Raw genomic sequence first — 21,964 nt, forward strand, 5'->3', positions numbered from 1 at the left:
AGTATACCGGATATATAAATATACCGGATATATAAATATACTGGATGTACTCAATGATATTATATCTCAATAATCACAATGATTTATCTAAATCTGTGAGAAAGAAATTATAATCAAAAACCTCCAAGCAGTTTTTGTTTACTCAGATGTAAAGATGTCGTCTCATGCACAATTTATCTTCATCATGGTCTATCTCCGACCTATGTCTGTCGACAAAATGTCTAAGTTCTTCTAATTATAGTATTTATAATATTATCTTGTTCCAGGCTTAGCTGCCAACCCAGAGATAAGAATATATCCTTTGCCAATTTTACTCAGATTATTTTCATCTCTCCTCGTCCTATTGGGACAGTTTTGAGAGGGACAAGGAGAAGAGATTAATCGCCACCCTGGAATAACCAGGGCGAGATGCGTTTGGCTTCTTCTATTTGGAGTCAATCGTGTTTTGGTCTTTAATTCAACAATACGGAGTGGACATTTTTTACTTTTTCATTTAAAACGCATGCATATGCCAAAAAGAAAATGAGAGAAAATGTTATGTCTAATTGCTAGGATAAGGATCTAATTGATAAACCTGCGTTTCTTCCTGACTCCGTGTCCATATACCAATAGATATATAGGACCAGAAGAGGGACAGTAATATTTTTTTTATTTTTTGTTCAAATTTTCAGATAAAAAAATGATGGTTCGAAAAAAAAATCTGGAAAGAATTGTTCAAGGAATTCTTCTTCTTTCAGTTTTCAACTTCTCCTCGCATAAAGGTTAAAAACTAATTTTTCTTCATTGTTATATGAAAGTGAAGAAAGTGAAAACCAGAAAACTGCTGAATAAGAAGACGACATTAAAGTAATGATCAAGTGTATTTGATCTTGTTTCACAGCAATATAGTTTCAGTTGTAACTTATTAATTAACTAATTAAGTGAAATGGATCTTTTTACACTGCACACTGCTGTGTCTCATGTTCATTAGACTGTTTAAAATCATAATCACTGTACGAACACAAGTTTCTGGTTCTCACTGTACGAACACAAGTTTCTGGTTCTCACTGTACGAACACAAGTTTCTGGTTCTCACTGTACGAACACAAGTTTCTGTAGTCGTAATTTCACGTGACTCTCCATTTGGAGAATAGTATTTACGATTCACAACGTACCCTTTCAACCTTTGGCTGATTAAGCATCTTGACGACGGAAATATCTCAACTTTCTAGTGGAAAATTGAGTGTCATTGGTATCCATGTGACGTCATTCGAACGTCGTGTACAAAATACACTGCAGTACATACACCCGAGTTTAATAAAATATATTTGTGAATTCCTTGTGAATCGGACGTGCCACTTTGTTTAATGAGGGACACTTCAAAGTTCATCTGCAGTCCCTTAGAAGTATATTAGAGTTTTTAACTATATCTAGCTTGAGATATCCTTGGTTTGTTTATTAGAGTTTTTAACTATATCTAGCTTGAGATATCCTTGGTTTGTTTATTCGAGTTTTTAACTATATCTAGCTTGAGATATCCCTGGTTCGTTTATTAGAGTTTTTAACTATATCTAGCTTAAGATATCCCTGGTTCGTTTATTAGAGTTTTTAACTATATCTAGCTTGAGATATCCCTGGTTTGTTTATTAGAGTTTTTAACTATATCTAGCTTGAGATATCCTTGGTTTGTTTATTAGAGTTTTTAACTATAGCTAGCTTGAGATATCCATGGTTTGTTTATCGAGTTTGCTCTTCACAAATGTTTGCTCAAATGTTTGAGATTGACTTAAACCAATTTACTCATATCATATCATCTTGATTGAATTAACATACTTTTAAACTTAAACAAATATTTTTGATAATATATAATAATAATAATGCTTGCTTAAGAACACAAAGAATGCAAGAAGTAAAGAAATTAAATATATTAAAGTTTGTCTGAGTTGGGACCTTTTAAATCAACGGACCTGATTCAAATTAATTAAATGAGTTAACGTCATTATTTTAACATGGTTAGCTTAACTTGTCTCTCATTGGTCAAATATTGTTATTTTTACCCTAGCCCTAGGAAGGAAAACCATGACTTTAACTCATTTGAATCGATTTAAATCTTTACCGTTCATTCAAAAGATCCCATCCTTGATCAACGAAAAGCAAATTAAAAATAAAAACAAATCCAGAGATTTCAAAATATGAATAAAACATAGATAATTGTCCATCCTGAGATTTTCTTTTCAGAGTTGGATTTGCTGCAGGCGATCTCAGTTCCTTTTGATGATCCGAAGCATGTTTATTTTGCGGAGGGTCTTCATGGTCTCCATGCATTTGGCCTAAGAGCAGGTTAGTTTTTAATGGTTAATGGTTTTTAATTGTCGGATTTAATTAATACAAAGATTTTGTCTGAATATTTTAAGCCAAAGAAAAACTCGAAATTATTCTTCAAACTTAAATTCAAAGTATTTGAAAGGTTAAATATTTATTTATTTAGTTAACATGCAAACTCAAGATTTTACGTACGAGACTTCTTTAGTTTGTGCAGACGTTTAATCAAAATTTCTCTTTTCAGAAACATCGGATAGAAGTAAAAATTTGATTTGGATTTATTCAATTCACAATTCAATTTTCACAAGCACTGCTGACAGCAGTAGATATTAAAATTATTGGATCAGAGGCCGACTTCAAAGAATTGGTTCCAATTGAAATTATAATCCGTGTTTTGAGATTTGAGCCGGCGCTCAATCGAAACTGGTTCTGGGCGGTTCGACGACGCGGTTCGAATTCTTTAAATTCGAGCTTAGGTTCTGATAAAATTGAAAGAACTGCATTTTTAAATATATAGATGCTATGAATTAATAGTAACAAATAAGGAAATTAAAGGCAGTGTGTCTAATGTTGGGCATCAGTTTATAAATATCAGACTAATTGCAAATATAATTCTTCAACTAACTGAACCTTTAAAATTTTTTTGAAGTATTAAACTAAAATAAAATTTTGAAATGTCTAGGATCTGATCTGAGAACTCCACACTCTCTTATTTTCCCTCCAGTCATGTTTGAAAATTTTGCAATCCTGGCNATCCGACCTGCTGATTCTTGGGTAATCCTGGCAACCATCCGACCTGCTGATTCTTAGGTAATCCTGGCCACTATCCGACCTGCAGATTCTGAGATAATCCTGGCAACTATCCGACCTGCTGATTCTCAGGTGATCCTGGCAACAATCCGACCTGCTGATTCTCGGGTAATCCTGGCAACTATACGACCTGCTGATTATCAGGAATCCGGGCAATTATTCCACCTGCTGATTCTCAGGTAATCCTGGCAACTATCCGACCTGCTGGTTCTCAGGTAATCCTGGCACCTATCTGAGCTGCTGGTTCTCAGGTAATCCTGGCAACTCTCCGACCTGCTGGTTCTCAGGTAATCCTGGCAACTATCCGACCTGCTGGTTCTCAGGTAATCGTGGCAACTATCCGACCTGCTGTTTCTCAGGTAATCCTGACAACTATCTGAGCTGCTGGTTCTCAAGTAATCCTGGACAATATCCGACCTGCTGGTTCTCAGATTATAAGAGTTATAAGTTTTATAGAGAAAGATCATTTTAGGTTTTTAGATGAAAAGGTCCTAGATTCTAAGGTTTAGATGGAAAAATCTTAAGAATTAGAAGGAAAGGTCCTAAGATTTAGAAGGAAAGATCCTAAGGTTTAGAAGGAAAGATTCTAAGGTTTAGAAGGAAAGATTCTAAGGCTTAGACGGAAAGAGCCTAAGGTTTAGAAGAAAATATCTTGAGGTTTATAAGAAAAGATCATGTGGAAGGATAATTAAGAATCTAATTTTAAGAAGGAATTATCCCAAAGTTTAGCAAAGTAATATTCCAGGAAAAGGGGTATTTTTAATAGAATAGCTAAGTCGTGTTTCTAAATCTTTAATTCTAACAATATTATTTATTTTCAGGGTGGATTCTTGTTCTCTGTTGTATCTCCGTTTGATTATATTGTTAGCCTAGGTCTGAGTATAACTGCATCATCTAGTTTAGGCAAACAGGTAAAAGGAACTGAGTTTTTGTCACAAACTTTATCTTTTTACAACCTGATGGTGTACACCTTTTGATAGTTCTAACTAAGGCTATTTGATTTAACAGATTTCAAAGTTTGAAATACCAGGTTGAAAATATATAGGTATCAAAATTTAGACTTTGTGGCAAAAACGTATTTACTTTGCAAATATTCATAAATAAAGATCAGATTTAGAAATAAAATCAAAGCTTTTTCTCTCAATAATAAATCTACAGTGATACACAATAGGAAGGCGACATTTTAAGCAATCTTCTGTGTATTTTATGTTGTTATAACTATAATATTTTATCCATAACTTGGAAATCTATTTCTTAATTTAAATGGGTCTTTGCACACTGCATAATTGTTTTATGTTCAATGCGTTTATTTAAATCATATTTTGTATTATTCAAATTCTAATTTTGAAAAGTTAGTTGAACATCTTATGGATTTTTAGCAATAGTTCATAGAATTTTAAACGTCTTTTCTCCACTCAAAATTTCATAAAGTTTAAAAACTTAATCTGCAATTGGGTACTTAAAGTGTTTGTTTAAACTAAACCTATCCTTTCTTATTTTTTTACTTTGATTTTAGTTCTACAATCTTTAAACAGAAATGAATAAAATTTATTTTCATTTCAGACTGCTTCTCTTTACCTCTCTAATGTTGGTAAAATGAAATCTAAACCATTAGCTGAGTTCTCTATCCCCTCGCTCCCCCTCTCCTGGACTGCAGTTGCTCTCAAGGTTCAGGCCAGCATGGTCACACTCTTCATTAACTGCCAAGAGGTTCAAACCATAGCTGTTGCTAGACCTCAGACTGTTAAATTCGATCCTGCTTCTTCTCTATTCATTGGTCAGGTGAAATCAGAAACATTAGATTCATTGGTCAGTTAATTCAGTTCAATTATTTTCATTGGTTAGTTTGCTAAGTTCATTTATTCATTGGTCAGTCGGTTTATTTCAATTTCATTGGTTAGTTTGCTTAGTTTATTTATTCATTGGTCAGTTGGTTTATTTCATTTTTATGTGTTAGTTTATAGCTGAGTTCATTTATTCATATATTGGTCAGTTGGTTTCTTTAATTTATTTTCATTGGTCAGTTGCGGTTCAGTTACTTTTATTGGTTTCATTAGTTTAAATTCATTGCTAAGGTTCATTTGGTTTCAATTCAATGTTCAGCTTGCTTCATCAGTTATATGAAAATGAAAGGAAATGATTAATTACTTAACTCATACTGTAATTTTATAATCCTTAGATCTTTGCAACACAATGTCGTTTACCTCTGATATTTCAAACTATGCAAGATCAATCAAAGTTTAAAATATCAAAGGCTTACACCATCAGGATGCAAAGATGTATCAGAAAATTAGAGTTTGAGTCGAGTGTTTCTTTATGTGTCCGGTTGGTTCAGTTACTTTAGATTCACTGTTCAGGATGGCTTATATAATTATAGGGTCGCTCTGTTACTTTTTTATTAGTAAATTTGTGTTTATTGCTTTAAATATTCAGTGATGAATTAAAATTATACCTAAGTAATTAATCTTGGTTTTATATTCAATGATATATTTACTCAGGGTGGTGGAAGACATATGACCCCCTGGGAAGGAGTAATCCAGGAGCTGAGGGTTAGTCCTAACCCTGATAATGCTGAAGATTATTGCCTGGAGAGCACAGAGGTTATTATGATCGACGGAGAGAAGAAATCTGGTCCTCCACTCTCAGTACATCATGTAGGACAGGTACACAGAACACAAACTATTCTCAGTACACCATGTAGGACAGGTACACAGTACACAAACTATTCTCAGTACACCATGTAGGACAGGTACACAGTACACAAACTATTCTCAGTACACCATGTAGGATAGGTACACAGTACACAAACTATTCTCAGTACATCATGTAGGACATGTACACAGTACACAAACTATTCTCCGTACATCATGTAGGAAAGGTACACAGAACACAAACTATTCTCAGTACACCATGTAGGACAGGTACACAGTACACAAACTATTCTAAATACACCATGTAGGACAGGTACACAGTACACAAACTATTCTCAGTACATCATGTAGGAAAGGTACACAGAACACAAACTATTCTCAGTACACCATGTAGGACAGGTACACAGTACACAAACTATTCTCAGTACACCATGTAGGATAGGTACACAGTACCAAACTATTCTCAGTACACCATTTAGGACAGGTACACAGTACACAAACTATTCTCAGTACACCATGTAGGATAGGTACACAGTACACAAACTATTCTCAGTACACCATGTAGGAGAGGTACACAGTACACAAACTATTCTCAGTACATCATGTAGAACAGGTACACAGTACACAAACTATTCTCAGTACATCATGTAGAACAGGTACACAGTACACAAACTATTCTCAGTACATCATGTAGGACAGATACACAGTGCACAAAAAATTCTCATCACACATGTACGCAGTACACAAACTATGCTCACTATGCTCAATACACCAAGTGGGACAGGCACACACAGTACACAAACTGTTTTCAGTACTCCATGAAGGACAGGCACTAAGTACACAAACTATTTTAAGTACACAATTAAGGTAAATGGTAAACCAGGTACAATAGCACAATTATTTCTTAAAAGATAATAAAAGACAAATATCTATATAGATTTGTACAAATACGTGATAGAAACCATTCCTACTAATTCCCTCAAGAGGTTTCCCACTCAAGCATCTATTGTTCTTTTGTTCTGAAAATATATGTCTGTGTTCAGTGTGTTTACTAATTATCATTCCTCATCTACCTTGATTACTTTTACAGGGTGTACAGGGACCTAAAGGAGATAGAGGACCTATGGGACCAAGGGTAGGATATTTTTAAAGTTTTTTAAAGAATTATATTATTCTATATAAAACCGATATGCTCTTCGATACTTATTTTCATAAAATGTTATTAAAATAGAAGACTGCAGTTTTAAGTTTTAAAACTTTGTAGCTCTTTGTAGTGAACTTATTTTCCATTTTTGGAGGATTAAAGATTATTGTTTAGGGTCCCCCGGGACAAAGTGTTCGAGGAGCTCCGGGTTTACCTGGACCTCCAGGGATTCCAGGAGTACCTGGAGCAACTGGACCTCTTCGAGAACATCAAGAGTTTGTTGTTGGAGAGTGTGGTTGCAATGAGAGTATAATTGAACGAAGTATTGTTAGATTAACCGATGTTCTTCCTAAAGGAGATAAAGGAGATTCTGGGAAAGAGGGTCAACCTGGTTTATCTGGACTCCAGGTACATGTTAAACTATAGGATATAAAGAATATCTAGAATAGGAGGGTTATTTAAATATATCAGGGCTCCATGTACTATTAAAAACTTTCAGATATATATCCAGGACAGACAGGTCCACGTGGTTTTATCATGGCTTCAATTATATATTTATGACATATATGACAGGAAGAATAACCCTTCTGTAAAACATCAAAATTATTATACGAAACATGCTCTTTTTTTAATTGTTATTGTTGATGATTTATTGAAATTTTATCATCTCTCTGTTTAGGGACCACCAGGCCCAGAGGGAGCCCAGGGGTCCAGGGGAATAAAAGGAGATAGAGGATCCAGGGGTGAACCAGGACTTACCGGAGCTCAAGGGGTTCCCGGAGATAAAGGAGAATCAGGACAGGACGGAGAACCTGGACGGAACGGAGAAGTAGGACCTCCTGGACCTCCTGGTCCACCTGGATTCATCAACGGATATGATGTAGGTTTATATCCCGGTTTATATCTGAGTCCAGGGACTTGACAATTTCCTTCAATCTTTAAAACGGAAATTATTTTGAACCCAAGCCCCCCCCCCCCCGGCCCCCTTTACTTTATCTAAACCCTCGATATATCATCTCCAACTAGACATTCAGGTTCTACTTGAAAGGATTAACAAAATAAGAAAATTATGCATTTTTTAAGCTCAAAGGATAAGATGATTTTGTTCCAAACGGTTTTTTAAAATTCATGACTAAAACATATTTGTGATTGAATAAATTTATTATTACAGAAATCGAAAGATGATACTCAGAAGACGTCTAATAAACAAATGTTTCCAAAATCCCGAAAAAAAGTTTAATACGTTCTTTCAAAAACTAATCTTTCAGTAAGTGTCCTTGTAAAATCTCTTATTTTCAATCAGTACATTCTTATTATCTTAACAAAGAAACTTGTATCGATTATTGTTAAGAAAAAGAAGTTAAAGTTAAAGTAAATTGGGGTTATACAGGGAAAACCAAGGTTTTTTACATTTATTCATCTTTTTATAGTTTTTTTTTCAAATGAATAATTTAAGCTTGAATTTCCATCCTTACATTTTAAAATTCAATTTAAGATAGTGGGTTCAGAGTTGTGAATATAAATATTTGATCATATTTAGTATGAAAATGAAAACAAAAACAAAAATGTTTGTGAAAAGTTTGAAATATGTGAAAACATAAATGAAATAAAACAAATCTGAAATGGCAAAAGCACATGTAAACCATTAATCAATCTTCTGGAGCTGATTTCCTTATAAAGGGATGCATTAGGCACCGGTTTCCCTCATAAAGGGATACATTAGGCACCTTTTTTCCTCATAAAAGGATACATTGGGCACTACTTTTCCTCATAAAGGGATATATTAGGCACCACTTTTCCTCATAAATGGATAAATTAGGCACCACCACTCACAAAGCTACTAAAGCTTCTTAACCGTTCTTAAAGTCATTAAAACTAATATTTCCGGCTGAAAAAGAACCCCTTCAAGAAAACGATATCCTTTCCTTTCAGGAGATTTTTTACGTATGAACAGATATTTTCTTTAAATGTTTTATTTTGTGCGTTTAAGCCCGCCTGGTCTCCGAGGAGCAGGATGATGCAAGACTCCGTCCTTGTCGGAAGGCAGGGTACATCAGAGAACATAAAACAGTCTGGTTCCCCTGGATCTAAAGGGGAGAAGGGGGATACAGGGAAGAGCGGAGAGCATGGAAGGAAGGGTTCAACAGGACAGAAGGGGGAGAAGGGATACGAAGGGAAGAAAGGGGAACGAGGAAGCCAGGTAATTTGTATAAAGTAGTAATCTCTGTTTTTTTAATGTCTGATCATAACTCAGGAACCAATTGACCTATTTGATTGGGGAGCTCGAGTAGGTCGACTTTAAAAGATAAAAAATAGTTTCCAGGCAAAGCTTGGTTTCCAAGTTAGTTTATCTATAAAGATTAAAGTTTTCCAGGATTTCAAACGAAAATAAAATGTTGATAAAAACTTAAGATCATAGAAGTTTTTCTCTCCCACATGTGCATTTAGGATTCCACCTCGTGTAGTGAAAGGTCGGGGATGACAGTTAGCGGAACCAATTAATAACACAAAAAATGTCCACGTAGAACTTTAAAGGGAGTGTTCGGCAAAAAAACGTATAACCACCTAAATCAATATTGCACTTACAGTAAGAACAAGAAAACTGTGGAACAGGAAGACGACAATCTTTAAATGTATTTGTTACAAAGCAAATAGTTTTGCCAGTATATCTCAAAAGTCTCATATTAAGTGAAGTTGGTCAATGTACACTGTACAATTTCTGTGTTTCATTTTACTGTACTATTCAAAATCATATCACAGTTTTCTGGTTTCTGTATGTGATTTTTTATGTGTTGAAACGGCTAAATTCCATTTTTCTTTATGGAAACCTCGAATAGAAATAAGTATAATACTAATCAACACCGTTTTCTCATCTAACAAACAATACCTTGTAGGGAGAGCTGGGGGCTACAGGACCCCCTGGTAACAAGGGAGATGTAGGACCAGGAGGTACACCTGGAGTACCTGGACCTACAGGAGCACCTGGAGTTTCAGGGAGTAAAGGAGACACAGGAGAACCAGGTAGGAATATATCTATTTCCTAAAAGGCACAGAACTGTATACTCTTTAATGAATTATCATTTATTGTAGTTTTTTTTTTCAAGAACTCATAAGAAATATGTTTTTATTTAAAAAAGTGTTAGTCCCGTTCTCCATAAGGAAAAACTTGAAAAGGAATTAGAGTCTTTGCCACAAACTCTGATTTTCTAATCCCAATATATATCTTTGCAATCCAATGTCGTAGACTTAAGTTATTTTAAACTGTAAATTATGCTACACCATCAGGTTGCAAATATATAGGGAATAACAAATTTTAGTTTGAGGCAAAGATTCGATTCCTTTATTCATAAATATTCCTAAATGATTAGAGATTTAACTCTACATTTGTGTATGTGTTTAAAATTTCCTTAAAGTTAGTGATTTAAAGCTTCATGAATGTAAATGAGTAATTATTCCTAAAAGATTCCTTACCACAAATTCTGATTTTCTAATGCCTATATCTTTTGAACCCTATGTCGTAAACCTTTGATATTTCAAACTTATATCATTTGATATAACAGAAGTCATAGTTTGAAATGTCAAATGTCTACAACATTGGACTGCAAAGATATAGGAATTAGAAAATCAGAGTTTGTGACAAAGACTCAATTCCTTTAACTTCATGAATTTATACACATATGTTAATGTTTCAAGTTGGTTTAAGTTGTTCTCTACTCTCTAGTCTCTAGGTCCTCCTGGGAGTATTCTTCATCTTAACACAACAATCCTCTCCGGTCTTAAACTTAAACCTGGAGAGAAGGGGGAGAGAGGGCTGCCAGGATTAAGGGGTAGAAAGGGAGACAATGGTATCCCTGGTATGCCTGGATTGAAAGGAGAACCTGGTCCCCTACCTGTCCTAAACATGACGGCCCTGAAGGGACCCCGAGGAGAACGAGGGAGGAGAGGGAAGCGAGGTCGACCTGGTCCTCCTGGAACTCCAGGTCCTCCAGCTCCTCCAACTATACCAGACTACTTTGATGCTTTTGGTAAGTGGAGTAAAGGAACTGATTACTCTCCTCATACATCTTCAAATTTTCTGTAGAGTCGTAAATCTTTGATATTTCAAATTCTGCTACTTTAAAGTCAAAGTTTAAATATCAAAGGTCTACACCATTCGTGTGTTTGAGGGAAGTCTTAAGTTCCTTTAAAAAATAGTTTAACGATTAATTTAATAAATATTATATTTTAAGATATCCCCTCTAACCCTGAGCTAAGACCTGAAATTCCTCTTCAAGTAGTTCAAGGACTTCTCCATGAAGACTCCTTCAGTGTACCCATTTCCGGATCTCACGGGAAACGAGAATCTGAGAAGAGTCCGGATATCTCTCACTGCTCCTCACCGCTCAGGAAAATGATCATATGAGAACATTAGATACGAAATATTTTCACAGATTCGATAGGTTGAGCGTAGAATAATTGTGAAACGTGCAAGTTGACAGAATTGATTAAATTGATAAATTTGACCTCGGACACTCTATTTAGTTTGACGTGAGTGCAAAAAGTTGGATAGATTAAACTTAAGCATTTCACTATCAGTCTTTGAACACATCAGTTTGTAATGCAAGTATTTGCATTAATGGATAGAGCTGGACATACTATCTTGTTTATAAAACTAGTTCTTAGGGGATTTATTAAGATTGAAATATAGAAGAAATAGAAGTATACGATCCAGATTGATTCACAAAAAAAATTCAGGATAGAAAATGTACCCATTTCCACTTATCCGTTAGCTTTTATGGTCATTCTTTAATAGTGTCGCTACTGTTGATAAATTATCGCGGCATTTCTCGATTTGTCCGCCTGGTACAGTCGTCTTCCTTCAGTCGGAGCAAACTCTGGTATTTAAAGTGGACGTAGGTTGGAGATACATAATGGTAAGGAAAAATTAAAAATTATGTCCTATTAAACTTTTTTATTTAAATGTATATGACATGTTCTGGGACCGAATTTGAGCTGAAGTACCAATCGCCGATTCAACTTCTTAGTAGTGCTGATTTGGAGATTAAATCTATATGGCATGGAAAAATCCTGAATCACTGATTCAAGGAACCGTTTTTAGACCTATCTCAAATTCATTAAATTCGGTCCCAGCAAGCAATTTATCCAGAAGAATTAAAGTGAATAAATAGAAAAATATGTGTCAATGTTTAGGCTGGAGGACTGGTGGAAAAGGATTCAGACCGGGGAAGGTTCAACTATTGAATATTCATCTCAAACATTGTACACCATCAGACCAAGCAGTACTTTCAGTACCCTTGCAGTTTATTCAGTTGGCTGTACATGCATTACTTACAATGCATATATTATACCTGCTGAATCTCATTATGTACATACCTGCGGTACATGAAGAAAATACGTGAATTACATGCTGCACATGCAGTACATTTAATTCTTTGTGTTTAAGGAATTAATATATAATGACTTATTTTATAAGAATGCTACATTATTTTGATACACAGGAAGTAGCTTCATGGTGTCCCGATAATTCTAGCAACTAAGCGAAAACTTTTAAATTGTCTTTGATCTACGTGACGACTTTTTTGTAAGCATTATTTGTAGTAGTTTTACACTTAAATTATTCATTAATTTAACTCAAAAAATCCTAATCTGGGATTTTGGTCGACCATTTTTGTAACAATTAGACATCCAATATTTCCGTAAAATTTATAAGAAAGAAAAAGTAGTTCTTATTTATGAAAACCATTATTATACATTCTTCTTCACGTATTGGAATAAAGTTTACAACGTTTTTTTGGAACACTCTCTTTCTATCTTTATTATGTAAGGAGTAGATAGAACTGAAATAACAGAAATATATTATCAATCTAATCGAAATATCAGAAACATATCAACCTAGATTGAAATACCAGAAACTGATTATCAACCTAGATCGAAATATCAGAATCAGATTATCAACCTAGATCAAAATATCGGAATCAGATTATCAACCTTGATCGAAATATCAGAAACAATTGTCACCAAGGACGAAATACTAGAAACAGATTATCAACTTAGAACGAAATACCAGAAACAGATTATCAACTTAGAACGAAATACCAGAAACAAATTATCAACTTAGAACGAAATACCAGAAACAAATTATCAACCTAGATCGAAATACCAAAAACAGATTATCAACCTAGATTGAAACATCAGAAACAGATTATACACCTAGATTGAAGCATCAGAAACAGATTATCAACCTAGATTGAAACACCAGAAACAGATTATACATCTAGATTGAAACATCAGAAACAGATTATCAACCTAGATTGAAAAATTAAAATCAGATTATCAACTTAGATCGAAATATACAAGGGAAAGATTATCAACCTATTAAGAAGAGAAAGATGATATTAAATAATATCAAATATTAAGAAACACATCAAAACAAAACTCAAATAACCTCGACCAACTTAATATTAATAAGAGACACAGAAAGAGACTTTCTTATTAATGTCATGGAAATATAAGTATAAAAAGCTTTAATTAAATGTCAAAAAAGTAACACAAAAACATATCTTACATTTGTAGCCATAACTCAATGTAATAAACAGAAGAATAAAAAGCCATATCTTAATGTCATAAACAGATAAGCCATGACTAAATGTCATAAACAGACATATAAAATGTCAGATCTAAATGTCAGAAATAGAAATACCTATAAAAAACTTCTTACGATGTAGGAAATACAATACTTTAGACACATGCAGTTCATGGTGTTAAATAAGGTGCCATTTCAAGTTCTTTATATTTTTTACTTTAAACCCGATAATTAACTGCCTTCATACTAATTACTAGTTTACCGATGTAACACTAATAATGCAGTAAAATGTAAAAAAGTGAATATTTTTTATTGTTAAACTGCACAAGTCTTTATTTGCTTTTATACTTCAAATGTAGAATTTAAATTTAATTCGATCAACACATATGTTGTATTAATAAAAATGTTTAATTGTAACACAATGTTCATAATTAATACTATTTTTATTCTCTAAGGTCGTAATTTTTAACGTTCGCATGATTTTTTATTTTTTTATTTATTTTTTTTGTCGAACAATAATTAAATTTAACTTTATATCATAATTAAAAGTAAAAGCAGTTCTGAATGTTCCAATTATTTCTGTCTTTACTGAAAATTTAATAAAAGCTATTTCCAATTCTTGAAAGTTATTTTTGAGTTCTTAAAGCACAGACGAGCAAAGAAATAATCTAGATTTATCCCGATAGAAAAAACTACTAGTTACTCTATTTTTCAAATATATGTAATTTTAAATGTTACTCTTTTAAATCGTTACAGTTACTGAAGCAAAAATAAATTCAATATTAAATAGTAAACATATACATGCTAATTTCGGGCACATCATTTTTTTAACATTTATAAATTTACAAAAAATCAAATTGATTTAATTTGGATTAGATGAGAGTCTAAATCCATTAAAATAATGTAACGCCCTTGATTAGAAATTAATATCTAAACCTATCCTGTAATATTTATCTTATCTTAATAAAATATTTTCGATCAATATTAGCAGCAGGAAGGGTTTATACAGAGAGATACTGGGGTTTTATATAGTTTTGGTATTTATCATTTTGTGTCTGGTAGCTGGTATCTAATGCTTATTATCTGGTATCTGGTATCAAATAACTGTTAACTGTTTTCTGGTTTATGGTGTCTTTATCTGTAGTTGGTACTAGTACCAGAAATCTGGTTTCTGGTATATGGTACAAGGTATAAGGTATAAGATATGAGGTATAGATATAGTATCTGAAGTCTGGTATCTGGATGAAAGAATAAAAGGATGGACTAGGTTAAGATCTATCTCCGGAGAAAAAAGGCCGGAGAAGATAAGATAGAAAAGAATCCTAGACAGCAGACACTATACTACACTAGGCTGCAGGGAGATAACTCCTTAGGGAACATTCACAACATTTTAAATCTAATAATTTATTCATGAACACACTACTTAACGATTCCTTTACTCATACTAGGAGAAAAAACTTGTTCAAACAATTTCCACTCCTAACAGTTTAAACTTGGATTATACGGAGTCTAGGTTCTCAGTGTACCTGGAGTCGATTATTCGGAGATCAGGTTCAATGTGTACCTGAAGCCAAACATACAAGTCCAGGTGTAATGTGTACCTAGAATTAATTATAGGGAGTCCAAGTTATATGTGTACTTTGAGTCAAGTAAACAGAGTCCAGGCTCTATGTGTACCTTGAATTAAGTATACGGAGTCGAGGTTCTCTGTGTACCTGGAGTCAAGTATACGGAGTTCAGACTCTATGTGAATCTAGAGACAAGTATATGGAGCCCAGGTTCTATGTGTACCTAGAGCTGAGTACAGGGAGTCCAGGTTCTCTGTTGCCTGGAGTCAAGTATACTGAGTCCTGGTTCTATGTGTACCTGAAGTAGAGTATACGGAGTCTAGGTTCTCTGTGTACCAAGAGTCAAGTATACTGAGTCCTGGTTCTATGTGTACTAAGAGTCAAGTGTACGGAGTCCAGGTTCTACGTGTATCTAGACTCTAGATTTAATTATACTAAGTCCAGGTTCTATGTGTACCTAGAGTGAAGTATACTGAGTCCTGGTTCTGTGTGCACCTAGACTCTAGATTTAAGTATACGGAGTCCAGGTTCTATGTGTACCTATAGTTAAGTAAACGGAGTCCATTTCTATGTGTACCTAGAGTTAAGTATACGGAGTCCAGGTTCTATGTGTACCTAGAGTTAAGTAAACGGAGTCCAGGTTCTATGTGTACCTAGAGTTAAGTATACGGAGTCCATGTTCTATGTGTATCTAGAGTTAAGTATACAGTGTCCAGGTTCTATGTGTACCTAGAGTTAAGTATACGGAGTCTAGGTTCTATGTGTACCTAGAGTTAAGTATACGGAGTCCATGTTCTATTTGTACCTAGAGTTAAGTTTGCGGAGTCAAGGTTCTTTATGTACCAAGAGTCTAGTATACGGAGTTCAGGTTCTACGTGTATCTAGAGTTAAGTATACGGAGTCCATGTTTCTTCATGTTGACCGGTGTGTCTGTAAGGAAGGATACTAGTGGAGCTAGAAACTGCTGAGTTGACGAATCTAAGGTTTGGCGTGTATCCAGGACACACAGGGTCAGGACGGAGTCCTCAAACATCAGTTTCTTGTCCTAGACGTGGGAGACGGAACAGTTACTCCGAGTACTACTATACTACCGCGTTAATTATGATGCAAATCAGCGTAAATTCAAACTGTCATCTTCATCTTGATACTATTTCTATGCAATGTTACACAACATTTCTATATTTTTTTATTTTTGTTGTTATCATAACTATATTTTTCCCCCGTTCTCCGTCAGCTTGAGTTATCTAATGGCATTGTCCTTGTTTATTATCAGCTATCATTTTTCATCTTATTATGCTGTTGATTCTCTTTTTTTGCCATTCATCCAAAATCTGTTTTGTAATATATTTTTTAATATTGTCATTCATTATCTGTTGTCATACATTAAATTATGTCATCCATTATCTGTTGTCAACTAATATATTATGTCATCAATTATCTTTTGTCACCATTATATTGTGTCATCCATTATCTTTTGTCACCATTATATTGTGTCAGCCATTATCTTTTGTCACCATTATATTGTGTCATCCATTATCTTTTGTCATACAGTGTGACATCCCTTATCTTTTGTCACCATTATATTGTGTCATCCATTATCTTTTATCATACATTGTGACATCCATTATCTTTTGTCACCATTATATTATGTCATCCATTATCTTTTATCATACATTGTGACATCCATTATCTTTTGTCACCATTATATTGTGTCATCCATTATCTTTTGTCACCATTATATTGTGTCATCCATTATCTTTTGTCATACATTGTGACATCCATTTAAGTGGAAATCCATTATTTGTTTTCATCCATAGTCTTTTGTCATCCATTATTTTTTGGTTCATCCATTATCTTTTCACATCCGTTATTTTTTTAAATCTATTTTTGTTATTAATGAACGTGATAGTTCTAGACAATATAGTTGAAACCTGGCGCGGCGTGATTTTTCGAAGACAAACAAATGTAAACATAACTAACAAGTTTGGTTTTATAACCTCTTGTCCGTAAAATAGATGTGATAAAAAGATGTTAAGGTCTACACATATAACCCCGCATTGGTTCTAATTATAATTTTAAGTACAGTGTGTTATTTTTTCCTTTTTTCATTATCAATCATTTTTTTGTCGATTTCGGTATTTCTACTTTCCCTTTTTTTAATTGAGAATTGTCATCATTGATTATTTTTCCAACGATCCTAAGTCGTTTATTTTTTGTGTAAGACATATTATTCCCCCCTGTATATTCTTCATACTTTACGTTTAGAAAATTTGGCAATTTCTTAATTTTATAACTTTCATTTTAATGGCAAAGTTTTTTTTTATAATTTCATAATTTTTCTTTCTTGTCATTATTTCAGTCTAAAAACGCAGTTCGTATCATTTCATTAAAATTCAAATTTTTTTATGAAGCTGATAATGTTAATTGAAAAATAAAAGGAAAACTGTGTTTTTATCTTCTCTGATAAAAGGACATGCCTTTCAGAATCTATTATTAATGTTAATGATGAGAAAATAAACGGATATCGGGAATGGCGGAGGTAATTTAGCTTAATTAAATATTAATTGATATTTAATGATTTCTCTGAAAAGTTTGAAAGAGGGAAGTTTACAGAAGTAATATAACTTGGTTTAGAATAAACCTTTCATCTGCAAATTTTTTTGACTAACTTAGCATGTGGGTCCAAGATTCCGACTACAATGAGAACCAGATAAAACTGAAATAGGAAGACGACTTTTAGACTCAAGTGATGGCTTGAAACTTAGTCCAATTAGAATGAAAAACGGCAATTGTGCAGTGTAATAAGACCCATTCCACATCATAAGTGATTCGACAAGTTTATAGTAAACCTATTTGCTTTGAAACAACAAAAAACACTCAATGTCGTCTTCCTATTCCACAGTTGTGTTGGTTCTCACTATAAAGACTAAATTCAAACATTTTTTTATGCTTATTAAGCAGTTTTTGAAAACAATAAATCCCATACAATCTCAACTAAGCAAATTTTGATTTAATATCTAATCTGTTTTTCTATTTTACAGGCGTAAAATACAAAATATGTCCCAAAAATTTCCTTTCGAAGTTGGAAAATTTTAAATGGTAACTAAGACTAAAAGCAAGAACCAAAATTAATGAATAGGCAGAAATAGCTGAACTACGTAGGTGGTCTACGTTGAACCACTTCTTTGTAACTTAAACCGGTGCACTAGAGAAGTGGTTGAATTAATAATATCTACGTAGTTCAACCACCCCCATACAACAGCTTGCTTCTGTGATAAACTGTCCACGCTGGGATTCAATTTTATTATTTCAATGGTTCATCTTGATTTCTTATTCCGTATGTTTATTGTCAAAAACTTATCTGTCGTTCATAATCCATCAAACAAAGCACAACGAACTTTGTAACCGTTGATTGAAAACGTCGAATTCTACAAAAAAAAGTAAAAAAAGATATCTGAGCACATGGACATTGACTGGATACTGTCCAGGTCTACGATGCAAAATATTCTAATCTAAAATTGACAAAAATTCCCCCCAAATATCGCAAATATTAATCTAGCCCAAGGTTGAAATAATAATCTATCTTAAGTTTGGAAAGATCTGGAAAGATTAATAGAAAATTAGGTAAATCAAATACAGCTTATAATGTTTACTCAATGGAAATTGTGTTGAAATATAAGATGGTAGATTATACAAATAATATTGAGAAAATTATGCATCAAAAAAACATGTACGGTATATGAAACATAAAATGATAAACTGTGCATAACATGTACTGTAAGTGAAACATGTACTGTACTTGAAACATGTACTGTACATGAAACATGTACTGTGCATGAACTATGTACTATACATGAACTATTACTGGTACTATACATAAACTATTAACTGTACAGTGTACATGAACCATGTACTGAAAATGAACTATTAACTGTACAGTGTACATGAACCATGTACTGTATATGAACTTTCAACTGTACAGCGCACATGAACTATGTACTGTATAGGATGCAGGTAGAAAGAAGTCTTTGACCCCGGTTGACCAGCAGCCTGGACCAACAGATGGGGAAACAGAGAAACAAATTGTAAGTTTTTCATCAATTATTTTATATTTGTCTTTAAAAAAATAGAAAAGTTGATCAAGAAATAGACTTTCCATTCATTAGCTTGTCTTATTTTATCTTCTTCAAAGGAATTGAGTTTTTGCCACAAACTCAAATTTGTTCATCCCTATATCTTTGCCACCTTTTGGTGTACACTTTTGATATTTTAAACCTAGATTATTTAATCTAAAAGAATCTACGACATTGAGCTGCTAAGATATAGGGCTCGGACATTAAGAGTGTGTGGTAAAGACTCAAATCCTTTGTGACCTTTTTGTTTTACCAACAAAGGATGAGACTTTAGAAAATATGCATAAAATAAATTCATCCTTTTTTCTTGCCATAATTGTTCCGTGCATCTATGTTTTTCTTCTTCTTTATTTGGCAAAATAAATTAGTTTATATTGAAACTTTTTTTTCAGTCGAACGACCAAATTCAATATGTAGTTTGTAATATTTCATGTCGTTATTAAATTCTAAATCTTTAATTCTTTTTGTTGGGCCCCCCTGGAGTTCGCTTTAGCAGTTTTTCCGCTCTTCTATAAGTTTAACTAAACCCTGTTTTTAGGATTGGGAGGAGACAGTTAGTACTCCGCTTAAACCTAAAGGAGGAAAGAAACCTAAACTAGTGAGTCCTAGTGATAAACATGCAACCTCAGAGGGAACCAACGGATTCATTACCTTCTCCGTGGAGGGAGATCCGGCTCCAGAGGTGGAATGGTTCAAGGTAGGACACATATTTTACTCCAGGTAAATTTTAGCTATAAAGTATTTTACTCCATGCTTCGGAGCTAAAAAGGTTCAAGCTAGGAAATTTATTTACTTCGATAGGTTTCGGAGATATGGAAAGGTTCACGTTCGGAAACCAGATTACTCTGTTTATGCGTAGGAGATAGAAAAGTTCAAGATAGGAAACTTATTTTACTCTGGTAGGTTCCAAAGATAGGAAAGTTCAATATAGGAAACCTATTTTACTCCGTTGGGTTCCAAAGATAAGAAAGTTAAAGATAGGAAATGTATTTTACTCCGTTAGGTTCCAAAGATAGGAAAGTTCAGGGAAGGAAACATATTTTACTCTCGTAGGTTTCAAAGATAAAAAGTTAAAGATAGGAAAAGTATTCTACTCCGGTAGGTTTCAGAGGTTTAGAACAGGAAACATATTTTACTCCAGGTCTGGATAAGATTCTCAACTTTAGATGCTGTTATTAATCTTTTTAATATTTGCAGGGATTCAAGGATCTATCTGTTGAGAGTAGATATAAATTCTGGACTTGTGGAGAGGACAATACAATCACACTTGGTTGTTTCGAGGCCAGATCAGAGGATGAAGGAGATTACAAGGTTGGATTTTCTATTTCTAAACAATGTTGAATATTTGAATTCTTTTCATTTTTGAAAATATTTTAACATATTACACTTCACGTTGACGTTATGATAAGTTCTATATAAATAGATTATTCTCGTTTATTTAATATCAACCTATTTGGTTCCATACAATATATTCTATACATACATACATTACAGTACATACACACCCTTTCATACATACATAAACCCATACATACAATATATTCTATACATACATACATACATTATAGTACATACATAAACCCATACATACATACATTATAGTACATACATACACCTATACATACATAAACCCATACATACATACATCACTACATACAATATATTCAATACATACATTATAGTGCATGCACACACTTTCATACATACATAAACCCATACATACATACACCTATACATATAATATATTCTATGTATACATTATAGTACATACACACCCTTTCATACATACATAAACCGATACATACATACACCTGTACATACAATATATTCTATACGGATACATACATTAAAGTACATAGACACCATTTAAAACATACATAAAACCATACATACATACACCTGTACATACAATCTATTCAGTACATACATTATAGTACATACACACACTTTCATACATTCATAAACCCACCTATACATATTTCATTTAAGATGTTACAGTAAGAACAACACCGTATGTATGTTCAGGTTTATAAATATACAGTCTATGCCAGTAATATATGAATTGTATGTTTATGTTTAATTATATATAGATACATTGTTATGTTATGTATATTTATACAGTTTATGATCAAGTTTATATGTAAGAGCGGAAAACTTTAGATTTATGGATATCGAGATCAATGTTTATTCTTCTCTTTCTTTTAATTTCAAGATTTATTTAATTTGTAGTTTGTTACAACAAAAGTGTTTAAAATTCAACCAATCGGGTGGAGTTTGGAGAAACCAAAATAGCCAATTTTAAATTTTGCGCGGCATTTAATGAGTGAACTTTCATTGGTCGGAAACTGGTAGTGCAAGAAAAACGAAAGAAAAATAATGGGTTGAGAAGGAAATTTAAATTATTCACATTGGATGTTCAGATTAAGCGATCGGGATTAAAGGGAGTGACCGGCTCTGTAAGGTAGTTGAACTGAGTGTTGTGAAAAACTACTATCGGATTCATTTGAGATATTTAGAACTTTTTAAAGATCTGTAAATCCTGAGTTTCAGCGCAAATTCGACGTTCAAAACTCCTACTTTAGGAACAGGTTGAGAAAATAAAAATTAATCTTATCATCGAAAATAAGTAATCTTGTTCAATAATTAGTTTCTATTTTCTCATTTTTCTGGTTTCTCATTATTCACAAAGATTTTCTGCAGATTTTCTGGAATATTATTGGAAAGACGACATTTGAAAAATTTGAAGAAATCTGCGAATAAATTCAAAGAAAATA

General features: G+C 33.3%; 2 protein-coding genes across 4 annotated transcripts in view; both read left to right on the plus strand.

Annotated features, from left to right (window-relative positions):
• The first annotated feature begins 675 nt into the window (after window positions 1-675).
• On the plus strand, window positions 676-12,694 carry LOC111698584 (collagen alpha-1(XVIII) chain). The gene is made up of 16 exons (XM_023468952.1): window positions 676-761; window positions 2,218-2,319; window positions 2,984-3,044; window positions 3,150-3,183; window positions 3,933-4,022; window positions 4,675-4,893; window positions 5,610-5,774; window positions 6,853-6,897; window positions 7,081-7,314; window positions 7,586-7,786; window positions 8,897-9,106; window positions 9,801-9,927; window positions 10,635-10,931; window positions 11,136-11,292; window positions 11,699-11,819; window positions 12,097-12,694. Exons 1-16 carry the CDS (start codon window positions 680-682, stop codon window positions 12,145-12,147), a joined length of 2,196 nt encoding a protein of 731 aa, XP_023324720.1. The 5' UTR covers window positions 676-679; the 3' UTR covers window positions 12,148-12,694.
• A 4,845-nt stretch (window positions 12,695-17,539) lies between these two features.
• The window catches only part of LOC111698232 (twitchin), a 39,663-nt gene continuing 35,238 nt past the window's right edge, over window positions 17,540-21,964 (plus strand). For all 3 annotated transcript variants that reach the window (XM_023468528.1, XM_023468519.1, XM_023468535.1), the window contains exons 1-4: window positions 17,540-17,596; window positions 19,065-19,142; window positions 19,729-19,887; window positions 20,388-20,501. In XM_023468528.1, the coding sequence (XP_023324296.1) occupies window positions 17,588-17,596; window positions 19,065-19,142; window positions 19,729-19,887; window positions 20,388-20,501 (360 nt within the window). In that variant the 5' untranslated portion in view covers window positions 17,540-17,587. The remainder of the gene's footprint in view (window positions 17,597-19,064; window positions 19,143-19,728; window positions 19,888-20,387; window positions 20,502-21,964) is intronic.

Source organism: Eurytemora carolleeae, unplaced genomic scaffold (assembly GCF_000591075.1).
Source record: "Eurytemora carolleeae unplaced genomic scaffold, Eaff_2.0 scaffold40, whole genome shotgun sequence".
Classification (NCBI taxonomy): Eukaryota; Metazoa; Arthropoda; class Copepoda; order Calanoida; family Temoridae; genus Eurytemora; species Eurytemora carolleeae.

Excerpts from the sequence above, each read along its gene's own strand:
- LOC111698584 (XM_023468952.1), top strand. The coding sequence starts at position 680 with ATGATGGTTCGAAAAAAAAATCTGGAAAGAATTGTTCAAGGAATTCTT. Across the intron at positions 2,320-2,983 it reads TGCATTTGGCCTAAGAGCAG|GATCTGATCTGAGAACTCCA; the intron begins GTTAGTTTTTAA and ends TGAAATGTCTAG. Across the intron at positions 7,315-7,585 it reads CTGGTTTATCTGGACTCCAG|GGACCACCAGGCCCAGAGGG; the intron begins GTACATGTTAAA and ends CTCTCTGTTTAG.